The 17,055-nt window shown below is 49.5% G+C and overlaps 1 protein-coding gene and 2 non-coding genes across 3 annotated transcripts; all 3 read left to right on the forward strand.

The window, feature by feature from the left end:
• The first annotated feature begins 2,248 nt into the window (after nt 1–2,248).
• TRNAP-GGG (transfer RNA proline (anticodon GGG)) lies at nt 2,249–2,320 on the forward strand. The gene has a single exon. It is a non-coding gene; the product is annotated as a tRNA-Pro (tRNA).
• Nucleotides 2,321–3,847: 1,527 nt separating this feature from the next.
• Nucleotides 3,848–3,919, forward strand: TRNAP-GGG (transfer RNA proline (anticodon GGG)). The gene has a single exon. It is a non-coding gene; the product is annotated as a tRNA-Pro (tRNA).
• A 3,347-nt stretch (nt 3,920–7,266) lies between these two features.
• On the forward strand, nt 7,267–8,220 carry LOC132565750 (olfactory receptor 51L1-like). Its single transcript, XM_060230486.1, has one exon. It carries the CDS (start codon nt 7,267–7,269, stop codon nt 8,218–8,220), a length of 954 nt encoding a protein of 317 aa, XP_060086469.1.
• The last annotated feature ends 8,835 nt before the right edge of the window (nt 8,221–17,055 follow it).

Consider the following 17,055-nt stretch of genomic DNA (forward strand, 5'->3'; position numbering starts at 1 on the left):
AGAACCAGAGAGGATTGTGAGGAACTCCAAAGGGATCTGTTGAGGCTGGGTGAGTGGGCGTCAACGTGGCAGATGCGGTTCAATGTGGCCAAGTGCAAAGTAATGCACATTGGGGCCAAGAATCCCAGCTACAAATACAAGTTGATGGGGTGTGAACTGGCAGAGACAGACCAAGAGAGAGATCTTGGGGTCATGGTAGATAATTCACTGAAAATGTCAAGACAGTGTGCGTTTGCAATAAAAAAGGCCAACGCCATGCTGGGAATTATTAGGAAGGGAATTGAAAACAAATCAGCCAGTATCATAATGCCTCTGTATAAATCGATGGTGCGGTCTCATTTGGAGTACTGTGTGCAGTTCTGGTCGCCGCACCTCAAAAAGGATATTATAGCATTGGAGAAAGTTCAGAAAAGGGCAACTAAAATGATTAAAGGGCTGGAACACCTTCCCTATGAAGAAAGGTTGAAACGCTTAGGGCTCTTTAGCTTGGAGAAACGTCGACTGCGGGGTGACATGATAGAAGTTTACAAGATAATGCATGGGATGGAGAAAGTAGAGAAAGAAGTACTTTTCTCCCTTTCTCACAATACAAGAACTCGTGGGCATTCGATGAAATTGCTGAGCAGACAGGTTAAAACGGATAAAAGGAAGTACTTCTTCACCCAAAGGGTGATTAACATGTGGAATTCACTGCCACAGGAGGTGGTGGCGTCCACAAGCATAGCCACCTTCAAGAAGGGGTTAGATAAAAATATGGAGCAGAGGTCCATCAGTGGCTATTAGCCACAGTGTGTGTGTGTGTGTGTGTGTATATATATATATATATATATATATATATTTGGCCGCTGTGTGACACAGAATGTTGGACTGGATGGGCCATTGGCCTGATCTAACATGGCTTCTCTTATGTTCTTATGTTCTCACCTTGAGATTGACAACCCTAAGCCCAGTGTTGCTGTGGTCTGTGGAAGTGTGAGATCTCTCCTTCCTGCAAAAAGTCTACCAGTGAACAGTGTTTCCTCTAGGCTTAGTTAGTGTGAGCTAGCTCACAATTTTTTAGGCTTTGGCTCACACATTTTTGTCTCAGCTCAGGAAAAATCATCCTAGAGCAAGCTAATTGATGCAGGAGCTCACCACTTTAATGCCAGGAGCTCATGAAGCAGAATTTTTGCTCAGAAGTCCCCACAGCTTAGAGGGAACCTTGCAACTGAACAGAGGCACTGAGCAAGCTCTTGACCCAAAGTTGGCCTGTGGGTGGAGCCAATTGTTTGCCCCTCCCTTTCCCACCCCACATTCCTTGGTTGGAAACATGATCTGCCCAGAGCTCCTGGGGATGACTTTTAACTGCATTTTGGACAATTCGCGGGATGAGAAGGAAAGCCATGCATGTCTATCACAACACAATTCAAGCAGAGCTGAGCAATGCCTGTGTTAGGAACAACCCATGTTCACTACATGGTGTGTGAGCTTTTTAAGCAGCACATCCAGCCTCTTCTTCAGGCTGGATGCTTGCAAAAATGACAAGAGACCTGTTTCTGGAAGAACAGGAGATAAGATAAGGAGATAAGGGGAGGGACGGTGGCTCAGTGATAGAGCATCTGCTTGGGAAGCAGAAGGTCCCAGGTTCAATCCCTGGCATCTCCAAAAAAGGGTCCAGGCAAATAGGTGTGAAAAACCTCAGCTTGAGACCCTGGAGAGCCATGAATGGGGCTGTGGCTCAGTGGTAGAGCATCTGCTTGGGAAGCAGAAGGTCCCAGGTTCAATCCCCGTCATCTCCAGCTAAAAAGAGTCCAGGCAAGTAGACATGAAAAACCTCAGCTGGAGACCCTGGAGAGCCATGAATGGGGCTGTGGCTCAGTGGTAGAGCATCTGCTTGGGAAGCAAAAGGTCCCAGGTTCAATCCCCGGCATCTCCAAAAAAGGGTCCAGGCAAATAGGTGTGAAAAACCTCAGCTTGAGACCCTGGAGAGCCATGAATGTGACTGTGGCTCAGTGGTAGAGCATCTGCTTGGTAAGCAGAAGGTCCCAGGTTCAATCCCCGTCATCTCCAGCTAAAAAGAGTCCAGGCAAGTAGACATGAAAAACCTCAGCTGGAGACCCTGGAGAGCCATGAATGGGGCTGTGGCTCAGTGGTAGAGCATCTGCTTGGTAAGCAGAAGGTCCCAGGTTCAATCCCCAGCATCTCCAAAAAAGGGTCCAGGCAAATAGGTGTGAAAAATCTCAGCTTGAGACCCTGGAGAGCCATGAATGGGGCTGTGGCTCAGTGGTAGAGCATCTGCTTGGGAAGCAGAAGGTCCCAGGTTCAATCCCTGGCATCTCCAAAAAGGGTCCAGGCAAATAGGTGTGAAAAACCTCAGCTGGAGACCCTGGAGAGCTGCTGCCAGTCTGAGAAGACAAGACTGACTTTGATGGACCAAGGGTCTGATTCGGTATAAGGCAGCTTCATATGTTCATGTTCAAGCAACAGCGGATTATGCAGAATGTACACATAGGCAAGCTGAAACAGAGAAGTGGGTGGAAAGATACTGGCTGGATGTGAGGATTTCATTTTTTACGGAGTACATCAGCAGCAGAATCAGCTCTTGAGGGAGGTGGAGGTCTCCCCCTCACAGGCAGTCTTGAAGCAAACACTTGTCAGGGACTCTCTAGGCTGCAATGAGCAGGGGGGTGGACTAGATGGTCTCTGTGGTGCCTTCCAACTTTGTGACTCTGTGATCTTGTGGTTCTAAGAAATGAGGCATACCCTTTGGAAGCCCCCAGGCCACCGTTCTGGACCTGAAATCCCTCACCAGTTCCACACTGCTCTTTCCAGGTCTTCTGCTCTCTAGAGCTTCTCTTTGGCTTACCGCCAGCTCACAGCTAGAAAGACGCAGTCCGTGGGGATTCATCAATTACTTACGCAGTGCCGGCCTCCAGGGGCTCTCCTGCTGCAACAAAATTGTCTCTCTTGGGAGCTGCACTGCTGGCACAGGCCTCTTTTGTGCCACTGCAGCCCCAGCCACTTAGCGAGGCTGCCGGAAGGAGCTCCAGGCGAGCGCCAGAATTATCAGCTGGAGGACTAGAAGGGAGAAGACTCAGCTCACTTGCCTTCACTCTGGTAAGAGCATGACACTTGGAGTGTAGCTGCCCAGGCTTCTTAGCTTTGGATGTTATGAATCGCTACGGAGTTTCTTCCTTCTTCTCCCCCAGCTCTTCAGGCCAGCACATGGTTGATGGCCTTCTCCTCCAAACCTCAGCTAAGAGTTCTGGCTGCTCTGATGGACTCAGCACCAAAGAGACCCTTCCCCCTGGCTCCCCTCAGTTTAACCACCTCTCTTTCCCCCACCCGCTGACCAGTCAGACCACGTCAGAGAAGATGTTCCTGAACTCTCCAGAATTTCCTTCTTGAAGCCTCTCTAATATTTAACACCTCCAAATCTCTGTTCTCAGCTTGAGGAAAGGGGGACTTGGTTGTCCCATTGTCTAGACCAGGAGTGGCCAAGCTTGCTTAACGTAAGAGCCACATAGAATGTATTAAGTTCCCATGTTTCTTTCACCCTCTAGATGCATTTTTCACCCTCTAGATGCATTTAGGGGAGGGACGGTGGCTCAGTGGTAGAGCATCTGCTTGGGAAGCAGAAGGTCCCAGGTTCAATCCCTGGCATCTCCAAAAAAGGGTCCAGGCAAATAGGTGTGAAAAACCTCAGCTGGAGACCCTGGAGAGCCATGAATGGAGCTGTGGCTCAGTGGCAGAGCATCTGCTTGGTAAGCAGAAGGTCCCAGGTTCAATCCCCGGCATCTCCAGCTAAAAAGGGTCCAGGCAAGTAGGTGTGAAGAACCTCAGCTGGAGACCTTGTAGAGCCATGAATGGGGCTGTGGCTCAGTGGTAGAGCATCTGCTTGGGAAGCAGAAGGTCCCAGGTTCAATCCCTGGCATCTCCAAAAAAGGGTCCAGGCAAATAGGTGTGAAGAACCTCAGCTTGAGACCCTGGAGAGCCGCTGCCAGTCTGAGAAGACAATACTGACTTTGATGGACCAAGAGTCTGATTCAGTATAAGGCAGCTTCATATGTTCATATGTTCATTCTTTTTGGTTTTGCAATACTGATATTACACTATTCTAAATCTCATTAAAATGTTTCATTTGGAAACACAGAAACAGCAATAATCACCTCTCTTCTAGACCACAAAAGACAACAAGGATGCGCATCCAATGAACTATGCATGGATACCTAAAATGGCTTAGCACAGTTTGGAGTTGCACAAGAGGAAGCTCATCCAGGGACAGGAAATGAGTTAGACTGAGATGGTAAACTGCCAAAGGGTTAGAACAAAGCAGGAGTCAAGTGGCACCTTTAAGACCAACAAAGTTTTATTCAGAATGGAAGTTTTCGTGTGCTAGAAGCACACTTCGTCAGATGATAGGATGGAATGGCCAGCAGTCCTCAATATAGAGAAACTGGCCAGTGAGTCAGTATGAAGAGTCATGGAAATGTTTTTTAGCAGACTAAAAGTTGAGGTCTGGTGATTGCCAGTTCCATGATGGTCAGGTTCTGCTGCGTCCTGTTTTACTTCTGTTTTATAGTTATATTTTCCTGCTGATTTTGTTCTGGTTTTCAGTGTTATTGTGATACACTTTTTACATTGTATTTGCAAGTGAACTCCTGGATGGTCTTTGAGACTACAGGATAAGGGGAAAGAACAAGATGAGATTCTGATTTTTACCCCCACCCTTCACTCAACATCTCAGAGGGGCTCCTTTCCCTTCCCCTCCCCAGAATAGACACCCTGGGGGAGAGGTAGGGCTGAAAGAGAACATAAGAACTTAAGAGAAGCAATGTTAGATCAGGACAATGGTCCATCCAGTCCAACACTCTGTGTCACAAAGTGGCCAATACACACACACACACACACTGTGGCTAATAGCCACTGATGGACCTCTGCTCCATATTTTTATCTAACCCCCTCTTGAAGGTGGCTATGCTTGTGGCTGCCACCACCTCCTGTGGCAGTGAATTCCACATGTTAATCACCCTTTGGGTGAAGAAGGACTTCCTTTTATCCGTTTTAACCTGTCTGCTCAGCAATTTCATCGAATGCCCACGAGTTCTTGTGTTGTGAGAAAGGGAGAAAAGGACTTCTTTCTCTACTTTCTCCATCCCATGCATTATCTTGTAAACCTCTATCATGTCACCCCGCAGTCGACGTTTCTCCAAGCTAAAGAGCCCCAAGCGTTTCAACCTTTCTTCATAGGGAAAGTGTTCCAGCCCTTTAATCATTCTAGTTGCCCTTTTCTGGTCTTTCTCCAATGCTATAATATCCTTTTTGAGGTGCGGCGACCAGAACTGCACACAGTACTCCAAATGAGACCGCACCATCGATTTATACAGGGGCATCATGATACTGGCTGATTTGTTTTCAATTCCCTTCCTAATAATTCCCAGCAGAGCTCTGGGAGAATTGCTCTTGAGAGGAACAGCTCTGAGAGAGCTCTGGCTGACCCAAGGCCATACCAGCAGGCGCAAGTGGAAGAGCGGGGAATCAAACCTGGTTCTCCCAGACTAGAGTCTGCACACTTAACCACTCTACCAAACTGGCTGTCACTTTTTTATCACGTTTTTATCATATAAAATCACATATTCAACCATTCTTCACACAAGAAAAAAGGAAAAGGAAAGGTCCCCTGTGCAAGCACGGCAGACTTTTTATGGGGTGGTTTGCCATTGCCTTCCCCAGTCATCTATGCTTCCCCCCCAGCAAGCTGGGGACTCATTTGACTGACCTCGGAAGGATGGAAGGCTGAGTCAACCTCAAGCCGGCTACCTGAAAAACCAGCTTCCGCTGGGGATTGAACTCAGGTCGTGAGCAGAGCTTAGGACTGCAGTACTGCAGCTTTAACACTCTGCGCCATGGGGCTCTTAGTTACACAAAAGAGAGAGGCTAAATCATTTGCCAGTGTGTAACACATCATTTTAGCAAGTCATTATTCTTAACCATACCTGAAGTAATACAGCAGTGGCCAAACATTAGCAGAGTGTGGCAAGGGACCCAAAAGCAAGGCATAAAGAAAGAAGTGGGAGAAAAAAAAATCAATTTAGCCCAAAGGAAGCGTGAAAGGTTTCTAAGCCCTCAAGCCCCCCTGCCTCTTTCAGCAAGGCTAGTGACCCTCGGCTTCTCCCTACAGCCCCCTTCCCCATCCTGGAGAGCATTCCTGCCTTTGACCATTACAGACCTGGCAGAGAGGCAAATGGGCAGATCCAGCCATCTGAGGCAATTTTTGGAGGACAGGGCTGAGATGCAGGAAGGTGACTTTAGGCGTGCAAAGATTGTGGCTGGGTGCACACGAGGATCTCACTGTTCCTATTCTCAAGAGCAACTGACAGCAGCCACACAGCAGGCAGCCTCTGAAAGGCTGTGTGGTGTAGGGGTTAGAGTCAGACTAGGATCTGGGAGACCCAGGTTCGAATCCCCACTCTGCCACAAAAGCCTGCTGGGTGACCTTGGGCCAGTCATAGACCCTCAGCTTCACCTACCTCACAGGGTTGTTGTGAGAATACAGTGATGAATGTGAGAATATTGTAAGTTGCTTTGGAGCCTCACGAAGGAAAAAAGTGGGTATCAAAGAAATGAATAAGCAATAAAATAAATAGACCCTCCTTAATTTCAGGGCTGGCTTTGTGGGGCAGAATGCAGGTCTCCTGATGCTTTCCTCTGTGCACAAAGCATTTTGGCAGCCTGTGTACTTGGGCCAAAGTCTACATCAGGGGTGGCTGGCTAAACTACAGCTGGGGAGCCCCGTGTGGCTCTTTCACACATACTGTGTGGCTCTCAAAGCCCCCACTGCCCCATCGGCCAGCTTGGAGAATCATTTCTGCAAGCCAAGCCAGTCAACAGTTTGGAGAATGCATTTAAAGTTAAAGTTGCTTTCTTTCCATCTCTCCCTCCCTCCCCCTCCCTCCTTCCTTCCTGTCTTGCGGCTCTCAAACATCTAACATTTATTCCATATGGCTCTTAAGTTAAGCAAGTTTGGCCCCTTCCTTCTTCTCAAACATCTAACATTTATTCCATATGGCTCTTAAGTTAAGCAAGTTTGGCCCCTTCCTTCCTTCCTCTCAAACATCTAACATTTATTCCATATGGCTCTTAAGTTAAGCAAGTTTGGCCCCTCCCTGGTCGACATCATGTTGACCAATACATGATTTGCTGCTGCGGGGTTATTTACTGCATTGCAGTGAAAATGCCATTGTTTTTCTGTCTGGAGGTTTGTGTCTCCCACCTACTAGATCCCAGATGATGCCACCGCTTAGCAACGGCAGTGGCCCAGTCTTCCGGCTGGTGGGGTTTCCTGGGCTGGAGAGGTATCACCGCTGGATCTCCATTCCTTTCTGTTCCATCTACCTCATCGCCGTGCTGGGGAACGGCACCATCCTCGTTGTCATCAAGACCAACCGAAGCCTTCATGAGCCCATGTACATCTTCCTTTCCATGTTGGCCGTCACCGACTTGGGCTTGTCTCTCTCCACGTTGCCAACGGTGCTGGGTCTCTTCTGGTTCAACATCAGGGAGATTGACTTCAGTACCTGCGCCGTGCAGCTCTTCTTCATCCACACCTTCTCCTTCATGGAGTCCTCGGTGCTCTTGGCCATGGCTTTTGACCGCTACGTTGCCATCTGCAGCCCCCTACAGTATACTAGCATCCTGACCAATTCGGTGCTGGTCAAGATTGGCTTGGCCGTTGCTGCAAGAAGTACAGTCATTGTGTTCCCAACACCGTGGCTGCTCAGGAGATACAGCTACTGCAAGAGCAACCTGCTTTCCCATGCATTCTGCTTGCACCAAGACGTGCTGAAGCTCTCGTGCTCCGATTCCAGAGTGAACAGCATCTACGGCTTGTGCGTTGTCCTCTCCACCCTGGTGGTTGACTCTTTGCTCATTCTGCTCTCCTACGTGAAGATCATCCGGACCGTCACAGCCATCGCCTCCAGGGAAGAACGCTTCAAGGCCTTCAACACGTGTGTCTCCCATGTCTGCGTCGTCTTGATTTTCTTCATTCCTGTGATTGGGGTCTCCATGGTGCACCGTTTCGCAAGGCACAGTTCTCCCATCGTCCATATCCTCATGGCGGATGTTTACCTCCTCGTTCCCCCTGTCCTCAACCCCATTGTGTATAGCGTGAAAACCCAGCCCATCCGCAAAGGGGTCCTGGGGGCATTTGGCAAGAGAAGGACCACCCGTTTCCAGTGAATGCGACCCTCTCCGTTTCCATGGGCTAGGCTCCAATGAACCAACTTACCTTCCTTCCTTTCTCCCCCTTCCCTCCCTCCCTCTCTCCTTCCTTCCTTTCTCCCCCTTCCCTCCCTCCTTCCTTCCTTCATTCCTCCCCCTTCCCTCCCTCTTGCCCTCCTTCCTTCCTCCCCCTTCCCTCCCTCTCTCCTTCCTCCCTCCCTCTCTCCCTTCCTCTCCCTCCTGCCTCCCTCCCTCCCTCTTTTTTTCTTAAAATCTATTCTGGGTTTTTTTTGACAATTTCACAATAGCGTGAAAACCCAGCCCATCCGCAAAGGGGTCCTGGGGGCATTTGGCAAGAGAAGGACCACCCGTTTCCAGTGAATTTGACCCTCTCCATTTCCATGGGCTAGGCTCCAATGAACCAACCTACCTTCCTCCCCCTTCCCTCCCTCCCCCTCTTTCCTTCCTACCTTCCCTCCCTCCCTCCTCCATCCCTCTCCTTCCTTCCTTCTTTCCTCCCTCCCCCTCCCTCTCTCCTTCCTCCCTCCCCCTTCTCTCCCTCCTTCCTCTCTCCCCCTCTTCCCTTCCTTCCTTCTACTCTCCCTCCCCCTCCCTCCCCTTCCTTCCTTCCCTCCCTCCCTCCTCCCCTCTCCCTTCCACTCCCTTCCTCTCCCTCCCTCCTCCCTCTCTCCCGCTTTTTTTCTTAAATTCTCTTCTGTTTTTTTTTTGACAATTCAAAAATAAAAATCTCTGTTCTAACAACAGTCAAAACATTCCAGCAATGGCAGCTCTTGAAGAACTGAGTGATTCCACACTGCAAATGGAATTGCAGCTCTGACTTGGATAGCCCCGGCTAGCCAGCCCGATCTCATGAGATCTCAAAAGCTCAGCAGGGTCAGTGCTGGTTAGTATCTGGGCGAGAGACCACTGAGGAAGGCTGGTTACGGCCAGAAGACCAATCTATTGAAAGAAAGGAGTTCTGGGCGAGTGGGTCAGAGAAGCAAGCGTTTTATTGCGTGGTTTGCAAAGCGCGGGGAAATCAGGGCGAGTGAACCCACCCAGAAATCCAAAGTCTGCATCGCAGTGCAGCTGATTTTAAGCCTTCCCTGTCCCGCCTATCCTGGCTCTGTGGACCAATCGGCACACAGGCTCACAATCTGTTTGCCCTATCCCGTTCACTCTAATACGCGCGCACCCCGTGTTTCCCCCTCCCCGTTTCTTCTACCTTGGCGCTTTGACGGCCGTTAAACCTTAAGTTTCGCTTTCTTACTTTTGGCTCACATTAACTTTTGTTTCTTTGTTCTGAAACATCGAATGTACGCCCTTATCGGCTCGGCTCAGCAAAACATCCTGCTGCATAACTGTTTGGCCTTGGATGAGCTTCACCCTGGTACCCAGCACCACCAGGTGCTTTATAACAAAATGAAAACCCAATTTTCTTTGCTCTTTCTTTACGTTATCAGGCTGGGGTTGCAGTGCAGAGGGAGGCAATGGTGGATCCTGGGGAGGGGTCTGCGTTTCCTGCCTTGGCAGGGGGTTGGACTAGATGACCCTAGAGGCCCCTTCCCACTCCAGGGTTCTGCGCTTGTCTCTGGTCTTGAAAACCTTGCCGGATCGCCACAAACTGGCAGTGCCTCGACAGCACAGTCCACCACTGATGGCGTTGGAAGACAAAAGTAATATAAATGAAGCCATATAAATGGGAACCCTGAATGTCCCTCTACCTGCAGGTGGCTCTGTGGTCATCAAGGGCTTTCTAAGTGATAAACAGAACCTTGAATCACACCTGAGAACTGAGCAGTGAAGTCCCTGCAGAGCTGTTTTTTGGGAACGCAGTCCACCGAGTGCCTTACAGTGACCAAGCTGAAGTATTCTGGACCAACGAGAGTCTCTGAGTTGTCTTTAGAGTTGCCAAGTCCAATTCAAGAAATATCTGGGGACTTTGGGGGTGGAGCCAGGAGACTTTGGGGGTGGAGCCAGGAGACATTAGAGGTGGAGCCAAGATCAAGGCTGTGACAAGCATAATTGAACTCCAAAGGGAGTTCCGGCCATCACATTTAAAGGGACGGCACACCTTTTCAATTCCTTCCTTCCATAGGAAATAATGAAGGATAGGGGCACCTTCTTTTGGGGCTCATAGAATTGGACCCCCTGGTCCAATCTTTTTGAAACTTGGGGGGTATTTTGGGGAGAGTGACTAGATGCTATACTGAAAATTTGGTGCCTCTACCCCAAAAAATAGCCCCCCCAGAGCCCCAGATACCCGCGGATCAATTCTCCATGATTTACTATGGGAATAAATCTCTATAGGGAATAACAGAGTTCCCAGCAGACATTTCCCTCCCCTCCCCCCGCTTTCTGACGACCCTGAAGCGGGGGGAGGGTCTCCAAACCAGGGGATCCCCTGCCCCCACCTGGGGATTGGCAACCCTAGTTGTCTTCAAGGACAAATCTATGTACAGCACACTGCAGTAATCTAGCCCTGATATAACCATAGCTTGGAATCAAGTGGCTGGATTAGCCACACCCATCATCTGTGTGAAATGAAGCTGGAAGAAAGCATTTTTTTTTCACCTGCATTAACTTGCTTCTGCGGCAAGAATGCTATTTGACCAGTGTTCCCTCAAGGTCAGGGGTGGGGAACCTCTGTCCCAAGGGCCGTGTGGGGCCCTTGAGGTCACTTGGTGTAGCCCTCAGGGATTGCTGGGCCAAACCGAGCCACATGGCAGCCTCCCTGGGGCCTGGCTGGCCAGCAAGAATCGTGGGGCCCAGCCGCACTGTGCAGCAGCCTCCCCAGGGCCAGGCAGGGATCACAGGGCCCAGATGTACTGTGGGGCAGCCTCCCTGGGGCCTGGCTGGCCGGCCAGAATAGCTGCAGGGCCTTAAAAAGTTACAGCCACAGTTCAGTTTGCACTTGATTATCCCAGATGGTGCGGCCTAATATGCTAATGAATGTGTGACTTAATATGCTAATTAGGGTTGCCAAGTCCAATTCAAGAAATATCTGGGGACTTTGGGGGTGGAGCCAGGAGACTTTGGGGGTGGAGCCAGGAGACTTTGGGGTGGAGCCAGGAGACATTAGGGGTGGAGCCAAGATCAAGACTGTGACAAGCATAATTGAACTCCAAAGGGAGTTCTGGCCATCACATTTAAAGGGACGGCCGGGAGGCTGGCAACTTTGGGACCCAGGCAGCGTGGCTTGGAGAGGGCTGGGCCGCAGCTGCTGGCTGAGCATCGGAACACCTCCCCCTGCTGCTGCTGCGCTCCTCATCCCGGCAGGCAGGGGCTGCATTCACCGCACCCCCCAAACTCCATACCTCCTCCTCTTGCTGCTGCTTTCAAGCTGGAGTCCGGCTTGCAAATGCAAAAGTGTGGGGCCTGGCTTGCAAATGCAAAGGATCGCGGGATCCTCCACGTCACCTGGAGCCCCTCCAGCCGCCTCTCCTGCTTCCTGGTCCGAGAAGGGGCGGCCTCTCCCCGCATTGGTCGGCCAGGGAGGTGGGGGCCGGCATTTGGCAAGCGCTGGGAAGGGGAGGCTCGGTGTGCTTTTGCAAGAGGAGGCGGAGACGGAGGGAGGGAGGGGAAGGACGCTTGGCTTGGGATTGGTGCGGGGCAGGGCGACAGCCCAAGTGTTACCCGGAGTGCAGGAGGCCAGGCCAGGTGGCAGAAATGTCGGCAGAAAGTTTGAGCTGCAATTTTACCTCAGAGGCCGAGCCGTCCAAATGCCCCAAGAGCGCTGCAAGTGGCACCAACATTGGCGCCGCTTCCCCCCTCCCCCCGCGTCCAGATTTTTGGAGAGCGGGGGAAGAGGCTGTAAATTTGGGGGTCCCCCGCCAGGGCGGGAGGGTTGGGAAGCCTAATGCTAGTTTTAGGGGATGTGGTCTAATATGCTACTGAGTTCCTGCTGGGCTTTTTCTACACAAAAGCCCTGGACCTATGCGTTTGCCTAGGGCAGCGAGTCAGGTGTGTGTGTGTGTGCCAGATTAGGCTCTCCCCACATGACTTCAAATAGAAAAACAATTATTTGTATTAATTTTGCTGGCCTAAATCATTCTCCCTTGACGGAGCATTGTTTTTTAAGTTGATAATTTTTTATGGGCCGCGAATGATGTTCTAAATATCCATATGGCCCTTGGCAGAAAAAAGATTCCCCACCCCTGCTGTAAGCGCGAGCTGGCTCACAGATTTTTAGCCTCCAGCTCACACATCTTTTCCTTAGCTCACAAAGGAAGACCCTGGCGCACATAAATTTACGCAGCAGCCCACAACTTTAATGCCAGAGGCTCACAAAGTCGAATTTTTGCTCGCAAGACTCTGCAGCTAAGAAGGAACATGGAATATGACCCAGGCCTCTTTACCAAGTTAGTGAGTGTCCGTGTCTGGGGAATGGTCCTGTCAAGAAACTGATTGCAATTTATAATGTATGTAAGTATTTATGTCACTCAATGTCTTTGTCTGTAAGTGTTAGCAGGATTTGCACCAATGTATAGCATGTGTCAATAGGCAATTACCTAATTAAACCTAGAGGTAACTTGTCACACCTGTAAAGTCAGACCCAGTTGACAGGTAGATCCTTTTGCTCTAGCTTTGACAGTTCAACGTCTGAGTCCAGAGCTAGATGACAGCTTTCTATTCAGATCATGTCAGTGACTGGGCAGCCAACTAGCCAGCTAGAATATATACAGGCTAGATGGCCACCACCATTACATTCAAGATATTCAGCATCAGGATATTCATTCAGCACTGGTGACAACAAGGAAGACAGGACATTAAGACATCTGCTGGTGTTGTGGGCCTGACTATGAGAGCATTGAGTAAGAGTTGTTGTTCAGTCGCACAGTCGAATCCGACTCTTTGTGACCCCAGTCGAGTAAGTAGGCTTAGGTAACTAGCCAAAGTAGGCTGCACAGTCCAGTGTGGAAGAGGGTTGCCTAATTGCCATAGCTTTTGTTTCAGTGTTCCTCTGTGCGCTTTGTGTTAATTTTAGTTTGTTCTTACATCCCCTTTTATGTTCCTTCCCTCCCCCTTTTCTATAAATAAACTGTACATATTTTTCTATAGTTTTGTCTCTTCATTTTATAGACCTGGGACTGCGTAATACACTTCCTCTATATGACACATCCTCTATATGACAGCCCTTCAAGTGGCCAAGTGCAAAGTAATGCACATTGGGGCCAAGAATCCCAGCTACAAATACAAGTTGATGGGGTGTGAACTGGCAGAGACTGACCATGAGAGAGATCTTGGGGTCGTGGTAGATAACTCACTGAAAATGTCAAGACAGTGTGTGACTGCAATAAAAAAGGCCAATGCCATGCTGGGAATTATTAGGAAGGGAATTGAAAACAAATCAGCCAGTATCATAATGCCCCTGTATAAATCGATGGTGCGGTCTCATTTGGAGTACTGTGTGCAGTTCTGGTCGCCGCACCTCAAAAAAGATATTATAGCATTGGAGAAAGTTCAGAAAAGGGCAACTAGAATGATTAAAGGGCTGGAGCACTTTCCCTTTGAAGAAAGGTTGAAACGCTTGGGGCTCTTTAGCTTGGAGAAACGTCGACTGCGGGGTGACATGATAGAGGTTTACAAGATAATGCATGGGATGGAGAAAGCAGAGAAAGAAGTACTTTTCTCCCTTTCTCACAATACAAGAACTCGTGGGCATTCAATGAAATTGCTGAGCAGTCGGGTTAGAATGGATAAAAGGAAGTCCTTCACCCAAAGGGTGATTAACGTGGAATTCACTGCCACAGGAGGTGGTGGTGGCTACAAGCATAGCCAGCTTCAAGAGGGGGTTAGATAAAAATATGGAGCAGAGGTCCGTCAGTGGCTATTAGCCACAGTGTGTATATATATGTGTGTATGTGTATGTGTGTGTGTGTGTGTATATATATATATATATATATAAAATTTTTGGCCACTGTGTGATACAGAGTGTTAAACTGGATGGGCCATTGGCCTGATCCAACATGGCTTCTCTTATGTTCTTAAAATGGTGATCCTATCACCTCTCAGCTGCCTCCTCTCCAGGCTAAACATCCCCAGCTCCTTCAACCTTTCCTCATAGGACTTGGTCTCCAGACCTCTCACCATCTTTGTTGCCCTCCTCTGCACCCGTTCCAGAAGATGGTGTGAAATTATTTTCTGTGGCCCTGAAAGGTAGGACCAGAAACAATGGGTTGAAACTAAATCAAAAGAGTTTCCAGCTCAACATGAGGAAGAACTTCCTGACCATTAGAGTGATTCCTCAGTGGAACAGGCTTCCTTTTTGAGAGGTGGTGGGCTCTCCTTCCTTGGAGGTTTTTAAGCTGAGGCTAGATGGACATCTGACAGCAATGAGGATCCTGTGAATTTAGGGGGAGGTCTTTGTGAATCTCCTGCATTGTGCAGGGGGTTGGACTAGATGACCCTGGAGGTCCCTTCCAACTCTATGATTCTATGAACTTCCTGACCATTAGAGCGGTTTCTCAGTGGAACAGGCTTCCTCTTTGGGAGGTGGTGGGCTCTCCTTCCTTGGAGTTTTTAAGCAGAGGCTAGATGGCCATCTGACAGCAATGAAGATCCTGTGAATTTAGAGGGAGGTGTTTGTGAGTTTCCTGCATTGTGCAGGGGGTTGGACTAGATGACCCTGGAGGTCCCTTCTAACTCTAGAATTCTATGATTTTCCTTCCTGGGTCCTCATTTGACCGACCTCGGAAGGATGGAAGGCCGAGTCAACCTTGGGCCGGCTACCTGAATCCAGCTTCCACCGGAATCGAACTCAGGTTGTGAGCAGAGAGTTCAGACCACAGTACCGCAGCACTGCTGCTTTACCACTCTGTGCCACGGGGCCGCTATGATTCCAGAGGTGCTATCAAAAGAGGGGTTTGCAAGGATGGCAATTGGTTGTCTCCTCTAGCACTCCGGTGACCCCTTTCCAGCCTCCTCCCCTCCGCTGAGCTCCTTCAGGAGGAGGGGTCTAGATGTGATGAGAACAGCTCCTGGGAGGGAGGGATGGAAACAAGAGGGCTCCCGACCCTCTGAGCTCCTTTCATACTCAAAGAACAATCCCCCCTTTTCATGCACACTCGCAACAGAACTGCATTTAAAATGGCAGCTGCTCTACAGCAATGACCCTATTTTGCCAGCCTTCCAGGTGATTGTGCAAATGCCTCCCAGCCACAAGCCCTACCTTTCGGGGACTGAATAGTCTTCAAGATGGGCCCTATAACAGAGGACAGTCTTTCCCCATCCTAATGCCTTGCTGGCATTTGTGGGAACTGAAGGGGGTAAGAGCCCTGTGGCGCAGAGGGGAAAAGCTGCAGTACTGCTGTCGGAGCCCTCTGCTCACGACCTGAGTTCAATCCCGGCGGAAGCTGGGTCCAGGTAGCCAGCTCCAGGTTGACTCAGCTTTCCATCCTTCCAAGGTCAGTCAAATGAGTCCCCAGCTTGCTGGGGGGAAAGTGTAGATGACTGGGGAAGGCAAGGGCAAACCACCCCGTGAAAAGTCTGCTGTGAAAATGTTGTGAAAGCAATGTCACCCCAGAGTCAGAAATGACTGGTGCTTGCACAGGGGACCTTTCCTTTCCTATCTACACTGAAGGAGCCCTGTGGTGCAGAGTGGTAAAGCTGCAGTACTGCAGTCGGAGCCCTCTGCTCACGACCTGAGTTCCATCCCAGCGGAAGCCGGATTCAGGTAGCCGGCTCGAGGTTGACTCAGCCTTCCATCCTTCCAGGGTTGGTAAAAGGAGTTCCCAGCTTGCTGGGGGGAAAGTGGAGATGACTGGGGAAGGCAATGGCAAACCACCCCATAAAAAGTCTGCCGTGAAAACATTGTGAAAGCAACGTCACCCCGGAGTCAGAAACGACTCGTGCTTGCACAGGGGACTACCTTTACCTTTTTAAATTGAATCAGGAAGCCCAGAGAAAAGCTATAATTCTCTTTTCATCCATGTCAGCAATCCATTAAAGTTCTGAACATGTACAAAAAGCATCTAACAGCTGAGTACCTATTTGAATGGCATCAACTCCAAAGGCTCAATTAAATGGGGAGGGGCTGTGGCTCAGTGGCAGAGCATCTGCCTGGCATGCAGAAGGTCCCAGGTTCAATCCCCCGCGTCTTTACTTCAAGAGGAACAGGCCGTGGGTGATGGGAAAGACCTCTGCCTGAGACCCTGGAAAGCTGCTGCTAGTCTGAGTAGACAGTCATGACCTTGATAGATTGATGGTCTGATATACATCGCAAGGAAATCATCAGTCTGAGGAGTGAGGTGAAAACAGGCACACTTAGATGGTTAAGTTCAATTCTAAACCGTGTTTCAGTCCTTAAAGAGTAAAGTCCTTATATGGAATAGCTTCTTCAACAGTCTGCGCTAAACTTGAACACACTGACAAGCAAGATAATATAAATCTTTCATTAAATGGTAGTTGAGATAAACCAAGCTGGCTGTTCTAACGAGACAAAATCAACAGAAGACAAGACAAGACAAGACCAAGAAGAAAAGAAAGGAGGAGTTGGAAATTCCCCCCCAAAGTACACCAAACGATGCTCTGCCTATCGTGTTACCACAGATAATAGGGGAAATTGTGAAGAATGGAAGTTGGTCCATTCCTGTTTCTTCAAGAGATTCATTACTTCACTACCAGGGCTGGTTGCTCACTGGCCTATGGAGAGCCAATTTGGTGTAGTGGTTAAGTGTGCAGACTCTTATCTGGGAGAACTGGGTTTGATTCCCCACTCCTCCACTTGCACCTGCTAGCATGGCCTTGGGTCAGCCATAGCCCTGGGGCAGCTGCTGTGAGAGCCCTCTCCAGCCCCACCCACCTCACAGGGTGTCTGTTGTGGGGGAGGAAGGGAAAGGAGATTGTGAGCCA

This window comes from Heteronotia binoei, unplaced genomic scaffold, assembly GCF_032191835.1.
Source record: "Heteronotia binoei isolate CCM8104 ecotype False Entrance Well unplaced genomic scaffold, APGP_CSIRO_Hbin_v1 ptg001539l, whole genome shotgun sequence".
NCBI classification, from domain to species: Eukaryota; Metazoa; Chordata; class Lepidosauria; order Squamata; family Gekkonidae; genus Heteronotia; species Heteronotia binoei.